The sequence below is a fragment of the Coenobita brevimanus genome, chromosome 43, assembly GCF_032717465.1.
Source record: "Coenobita brevimanus isolate Jiangsu-jjx chromosome 43, ASM3271746v2, whole genome shotgun sequence".
Taxonomy (NCBI): Eukaryota; Metazoa; Arthropoda; class Malacostraca; order Decapoda; family Coenobitidae; genus Coenobita; species Coenobita brevimanus.
Genome location: NC_136996.1, coordinates 20,314,421 through 20,322,272, shown reverse-complemented (window position 1 = coordinate 20,322,272; position 7,852 = coordinate 20,314,421). Strand labels below are relative to the sequence as shown.

The following is a 7,852-nucleotide window of genomic DNA, read 5'->3' as shown; positions in this document are numbered from 1 at the left end:
TGTATAAATCTGTATCCTCGGTCAGGGCACCAAGATGTAAGAAATTTCTAGTATTTTCTAGTAAACAACTCGTAGGTTTTACTCGTCCCTAAAATTGTCCTTAAGTAATTCAAACAAATCTCATAGGGTTAGGTTAACCGTAACTTACATCTTAACTCACCTAACTATTCCTCTTCTGTCTCCTAGCTAATCTCCCCTTGAATTAGCCAATTCGTAGAGGTTACTTAGCTATGGAGTTCCGGACAGCAGATGACAACGAATATGATTTTCTGTCAGTTTGTTGGGCAGTCAAGCGTCCTTGAGGTGCATGTGTACAAACTTGCTAGCTCGACGATGTCAAGGAGCAGAGTGAGCCAACAAGGCAAACCTCTATCTCCCTCATAGAATGGTAGAGGTGCCAACTATTAATTAATTACAATATTAAATAGTTACTTTACATCATTATATATACAGGGCGAATCTATCAAATTAATATTAGTTTTAATTAAACTAAAGCCAAACCAAATATTCCCTTTATCTATGTAATATGCTAAATCTCAATCTGCCTTTTATATGAGGGCCTTTTCATCCTCAGACACGTCATCTAACGCGCAGACGCGGTTTAGGTCAATGGAAATTCCCAAGTAATTACATGTATTTACAATATAGTTGTCCACGAGGGTTAAACACAGTAGCATTTAATTTATCAATAATAAGAATTATTATTAAAGAGGACGTCATTTCTGGGTTATAAAAACCGCTTGAACAGTTATTAACGATCTCAGGTTTACCTCTGCCTCTAACTAGGGACGACCATTTTAAAAAGCAGAGAGCGCAACTGCTCTGGGGGAAGATATTTCCAACAGTTTATGAAATTGCATTTATGAATTGCCTCGCAGGCCTGATCAAATGGTCTTGCAGGCCTTAAACGGCCCGGAGGCCGGACGTTCCCCATCCCTGCTACAGATAAATATGCAGACAGATTTAGAGAGATAAGTAGAGCTAGACAAGCAGGCAGACAGACAATAAGTAGTAGAAAGGGGGTTGGAGATATTATGTATGTATGTATGTATGTATGTACTGTACGTATATCCTAATTTTATGATATACTGACTTTCTGAGGGAAAAGGAAGGAGGTTTAAATATAGGAATGAGAAAAAGTAAAAAACTGCACACATGGAGAGGAAGGAAAGTTTGTGAAGGTGAACCACTGTGGAGGGGGCGGATGGCCAGGTTGTCTGTGGCCCCATGTCAACAAAGGGAACTCGCCACTCTGTGAGGGAAAGGTCAGTCGCTGATGGATTTTAGAAGGGGAGAAAGAGGGGAGTGATAAATGAAGAGGAAAGGGACGCAAAATATGTAAATGAAAATATGGGGAGTAACCAAAACACGAAAGAAAATTAAAAATGTAGCAACATGGAAGCATTTTCGGAAAAAAAATATATATATATATAACAGGAATATATATCTAGTTATCTGTCTGTCTATATCTATCTATCTATTTATCGAGAGAGAGAGAGAGAGAGAGAGAGAGAGAGAGAGAGAGAGAGAGAGAGGAAAGGGAAGCAAAATATATAAATGTGAATATGGAGTAAAACCAACATACAGAAAGAACGGAAAAACAGTAGAGTGAGGAGTGAAACATCATATGATAATGCAATAATGTAAAAAATTAGAGCAGACGGGAAGTTACAGCTCAAACACACACACCACTATAAAGAAAAAGGAATATTGGTATCATGAAAATAATCTACAGTGAGTTGATGCAAGAATAGCTTTTACTGTGAATGGTTAGAAATAGGTCAGGTAGTAATTATGATGATGTTAATAAATTGGTTGGTTGGTTGGTTGGTTTTAGATCTTGGGCTATCAACCAGTGGGATGAACATAGCATTAACCCAGCAATTTCTATTGTGCTGCTATTGTTGTTCCTGGACAAGTAATGTGCGGTACCATTTTTGTAAAATTATGAGTTTGTATACTTCCTATTATGGGGGCTGTGACTCCATGTACCTTACAAGTTCCCTGAACTGTCACATGGTGCAGCTGTATAAGTGTGCTTCTTTGGCTTTCCGCAACTCTGCAACATGCTTGAGGTGTGGCAGCATCCCAGATTACCTATTGTTTGTAGCACCCCAGATTGCCTATTATATGTATTTTGATGGAACTGATGATGAATTTCCTCTTCAGGTGCATTTTTTTTCAGATAAATAAATGAAATAAATACATACATATGTACAAGGGGTACATAATATTCACATACACAAGGTTTACATAGGGACTAATATACTCGCCACCATAAGAAGGGTAATATTTCACTTGTCTCGTCTGGAGATGTGTCTCCACTACCAGGCCTGCCAGTCCACTCCAAATCATCAGCCATCGTACTGCCACTGGTGAAGCAGGGTTGTCCGTGGAGAATTTTTTTTTTTTTTTTTTTTTGGGGGGGGTGCGTATTTTTTGGGTAGAGGTAATATTTCCTCACCCCAAAAATGCATTTTTTTCCATCATCCATTTCAATAGTCCATTATATTAAATCTTTCTTTGTTTAAGATTCTAAAGTTAGTTCATACCTTCAGTGTGTCATGTGTAATAGGCATTATCAAAATTCTGAGTAACTGATTTTTCCTGATTTTTTTTCCTTGCGGGTTCTGCCGCACCCCGCATTACTTACTGGATATATCTCAATTATTGTGACCTATCCAGGGTTACACCCCAGTCTGTCTGACCGTCCATTCCCGTCGACTAACTGCTTCAATGCAGCCGTCCTACAGCTAATGTACAGTATATTCACTATCCAAGGAACCAGTGTCGAACCATCGTCGGACCAGGGTTCTTCCTATGGCAAGATGAAGGGAAATGTGAGGAGGTTTGATATACAAAAAATACTGATACGAAAATAATGAATCATAATAGGCACAAATATAGCGTTAAGGAGGAGATGCTGTATTCTTTTCATTCTTGCTTGGCTTAACCCATTTGCGCCCAATGTCCTCAGTGTAGGACGAAACTGGTCATTTTCGAAAGTTAATAAAGAAGGGAACCCCAGGGTAGGGACTTAAGAGCTTCGCGACTATGAGCCGATAGACGGAGGGCAGTACGCTTATTACCTTTCCAGCGTAGTCCATCACACAGGAACCCTGGGAGCTAATGGGTTATGAACTGGCGTATCTATCAATTTCTTTAACCCATTTGCGCCCAGTGTCTCCAGTGTATGACGAAACTGGGCATTTTCGAAAGTTAATAAAGAAGGGAACTCCGGGGTAGGGACCTATGAGTTTTGCGACTATGACCCGATTGGTGGAGGGAGGCTTAATGCCCTTCCAGCACAATCCATCACACAAAAACCCTGGGAGCTAATGGAATAAAACTGTCACCTCTCTGTCTTAAATGCTGAGTTGTTGCAATAAATTAGAGCTAGAATATAATGGTAGTCACGATATATTCTTGAAGTGGGTGTACAGTCATAACGGTATCTCTCTCTGCAAACTGCCTTATGCGAAATAAGCGGCAAAAGAACGCGAATCTGGGCCAGCTTAAGGTGAAACAACTGTAGAAAATCTGAGCTGACGAGAATAACGGTCTTTATTCCATATCCCATCCTTTTTTACTGCTGTAGTTCTGATATGAGATGCCTTCTTGCGGTGGCACTGATATAGCTGGGCAACTCCCCTGTCTGGTTATATGTGCCTCTCAGCTATATACCTATTCACTGAATGTAGGATGATGTACAGCAAGAAAAAAAGGAAAACTGGCCCTGCAGCCCACTGGTTTCACGTCTAAATTAGCCTGGCTTTGCAAATACAAGTACTGTTAGGACTCCATATTATAATTACAAATCATAATAGATAAATAGATAGATAGAGAGACATATAGAAGCAGGAAGCCATCAAATCTCATAAAAGACTTTGTATATTCTTGTAGCGGAGTTTTGTTGTTTAGTTGTCACTCTCGATTTCTTGTAGTAGGAATTAAAGATGAATACAGTGAGTTGATCTTAATTTATTATCTTCAGAGAAATCTAAGTTGACCAGGGTATGTCTTACAGAGACAATATAATAAGTAAGTCTAGTTGAGCCCCTCTTTCTTGTTCACTCTCTCCACTACCTGTCGGTTCAAATGCTAGCCTCCTTCTCAGTTCTCCTTCCTAAATTCTGGTGAAACAGGGGTCGTGTCACGTGTGTTACACTGTCGTTGGAAAGTTCCAGAAACCTGTGTGTGAGTATGTGTGTATGTCCGTGTATGGTCACGAGGCGCTGTCGTGTGCCTGTAAAGCATTCCTTGAGTTAAGAGTGTGTAAGCATGTTTAGCATTGCTCGATTCTCGCAGACACAATACCTTCTCATCATCTGACTTCCTGCTTCCATCTGTCTCTCTATCTATCTATTTATCTATTATGATTTGTAATTATAATATGGAGTCCTAACATATGCTCGGCCACGCCACTGGAGGTCCTCCAACAGCAATCATCATTGACATATGCTAATCTATTAGTACATAATATTGATTATAATATTGTATACATATAATATTTATAGTAAATTGCAATGATCTAGTAATATTACATTTTAAACAAGTTGTATACATAATTGAACAAATGCAGTGGTTGTTGTGTGACATTTTGTAAGATGTGTATGTATAAAAGACATATGCATATAATTGTGCAATGGTAATACTGCTAGGTTGTTACATTACATATTGAGTTATCCCTTTAGTAATGTCTAATATTTCACCTAACGTGTATGATGATACTGGTAATACAGAATTGTGGTATAATTGTATGACATAATATCGTAGTAACATTGTGGTAATACATATTTGTAACAGTACTGCCATTGCCCAGTGTTGTTATTCTCCGGCAGGTGGCCAGGGCAGGGGGCAGCCTGCAGGCGGAGTGTCGACTCATCCTGGGGCCTTACAAGCAGAGTGTGTTCAAGACCCTCCGCGTCAGGATGAGAATGATATCCTATGTGGAAAACTACTATTCTGCAGGTTAGTCATATGTGTTCTGCTATTAGCAAGTTCTACTAGTGCACCATCATAATCATGATTATCAATATCATTTTCATCATCACTACCTTCATCATCGTTGTCAACTTCATGTATGTAAAAAATGTCTTCCTCACCTTTGTCTTTATCTTCATGATCATCATCATCACCATCATAAAAATCATCGTCATTATCATCAGTACATAAAGGTGAAGTTACTGGTGCCCCTCTCTGTGTCAGAATTCAAATGATTTCTTATGTGGAAATATGCCATTTCTCAAATGAGTTCAGGTGCCCTTCCACCTCTGCTAAACATCAACACATTTATCATCGTCACCAGTAGTGTCTTTATTATTTTCATCTTAATCATCAATATTATTTTCATCATCGTGACTATGTCATTATGATCATCGTAGTTATCATAATCACCATCAATAGTGCACGTGGGCTAAAAAATAATCCCCGTGTCTCAAAATCAGGATGCAGCTGTTCCATGTATGAAACACTACCTTTTGTGAATATCTCAGGTGACTCACCTCTAGTAGTTGCTTGTACATTATCATCATAAGTATCATTATATAGATCAATCTTACCAGCATCATCTCCATCAAACTGGAACACCTGATTTTCAAAACGTTTCAGTTACATAAATGAAGTCATTTTCATCGATACACACGAGTCAAGTTACTGGGCCAACAAATGATTAGCTTTCTTCCAGGCGTATACTTCGTGATTAATACCAATACATTTGATAAGTAAGGCTTTTCTTGAGCTTATCTACGTGTTCACTTTTTCAAATAATGTACACCAAAGTGTTACTGTGTATTTAGTATTGTAATCAGTGTCCTAGCGAAATACAAATACATAGTGCCTATGAAAACAGTACATTTTAAAAATTATTTTATCTTAAGACTAAAATCATATTTCTGATTTAAAAAAAAATCACTTAATTTTTTATATTTTTTAGTTTTGTTCTATGGGGTTCATTCGAAATTAGTTTTCAGTTTAATTAGTAAAAACAAAGTACCCACATGCGTAATGTTTAAAGGAAATTTGGATATATGGTTTTAACACTGAGTATATACTGGCCTTATGTACACGATTATTACTCTATCAAACAACATTTAAATATTGTGAATACCAAAAATGATGAATAATGGTACTGACTATAATTTTATCCTATAATACGATTACGTTTTTTTTATATCACATTTATGCCAAGTCTAGACATTTTTATCGGGAGATACTTTCCGAAATGGTTGTGTGATTAACATCAGTACCAAGAGTGCATCCAGTGGTTTAGCTAAATCGTTTGAGGGTAGCGAGGTTAAGTTTTAACATAACATTTTCCTTAAACGGTAAGAGTTTCACTGATTCCATCAACACCATTACTAAACAAAATGACTAGTCTAATGACATGAAAGCCAGATTATGTACTTCACAAAATCAAGAATGCAAGAATGTATCTGAATATAGGAACAATGTTCGACTGTGGAATAAACGAAACCCACACCGGAGGAGTTTGTGACGTAGTCGCTGAAAAACGTTAACTAGATTATATGATTATTAAGAGCACATCTTTGGTGGTGGTTCGATGTTACTGTAGTTCATAATGCATAGACCTTTACTTCACTGTTTCACAGTCTTACCATTTCCTTCAAACTTTTGATTGCAACCTTGATTGTACTGAAATATACGGGATATATACAGTATTTGAGTTTTAAAAATGTTTGGAAAGAGTACAGATCAAATAATTGAGAAACTTCTGGCAATGGTCTTTTACTAATACTTTTCGGCAGCCCAACACGATGCCAGCTTCAGGTCTTAGTATGTCAGGTCTTTTGAGGTCTTAGTACGTCCGCATGATTGGAATCAAATTTTTTCAGGCTGATCATCATATTTAAAAAAAATTACGTTAGTTAAGAAATACCGTTATTCTTTATTGTAAAATATGAAAAATTAGGAATAATAAAGCAAAATCACAAAAGGAGTAATCACGAGTTCATAATCTTACTGCCAGGTATAGAGCTCAGTGAGGTGTGATACTATGACCCACTCAACCCCAGGCATCCTCCTTAGACCCAAAGCTCATGCTTAGAACCCAAGGAAACACACATGTTCGAACACTGATTCATTCACGCGTTGTTTACTAAAATAAAATTGAGCAGTATTTTTTAATAGCAAATTTCTCTTCTAATATAGTATCGTGGGTAGCCTGTTATTAAAATTGGCAACTGTGCGAAAATAACTGCTAAAAATGGGGTTTGTCCTGAGTCAGTGAATGCCCAAGAATAGCTGTAAATGTCATCAGTTGCACATAATCAAAACACACTAGAAAGAGCTTAAGAAGTGGAGAGTTTATAAGCCGGCAATTTAAATGTTCACCTTCTATGGTTTCAGCACAGACCTAGGGCGATGAAAAAAGTAATGCGTCATGTTACTATTAAGTCATAATGAATCCAGTCTGGGGATAGTAAGAATATTAAAAAAAAAAAAAAAAACTCATAACTTTTATATAAGGAAAGAAACGATTTACGACTACTGTTTTTGCCTCAGTTGAAAGCGTTTCTCCCTCGACTTAAGAAGTGGACAGTTTACTAGTTGACAGTTTAAATGTTCGCCTTCTATGGTTTCAGCACAGACCTAGGGCGATGTATAAAGTAATGCGTCCGTGTTACTATTAAGTCATAATGAATCCAGTCCGGGGGTAGTAAGAATATTTTTAAAAAATTATTGCACTTAAAATATTAAATGAAACACAGTAGATGGGGTATGCAACTGCTGAGTAGAAGCTCTGTTCCTCGACAAACACATAACCACAGTATTCTATTTAGGGAAAAAAACGATTTACGACTACTGTTTTTGCCTCAGTTGAAAGCGTTTC

General features: G+C 37.5%; 1 protein-coding gene across 1 annotated transcript in view; it reads left to right on the top strand.

Moving 5' to 3' along the window:
- Positions 1–4,976, top strand: part of LOC145397850 (uncharacterized) — a gene marked incomplete at its 5' end in the record, with an annotated part of 353,574 nt that extends 348,598 nt beyond the window's left edge. Inside the window, one exon of the mRNA XM_080270886.1 lies at positions 4,842–4,976. Within this exon, the coding sequence (XP_080127012.1) occupies positions 4,842–4,976 (135 nt within the window). The remainder of the gene's footprint in view (positions 1–4,841) is intronic.
- Between the last annotated feature and the right edge of the window lie 2,876 nt (positions 4,977–7,852).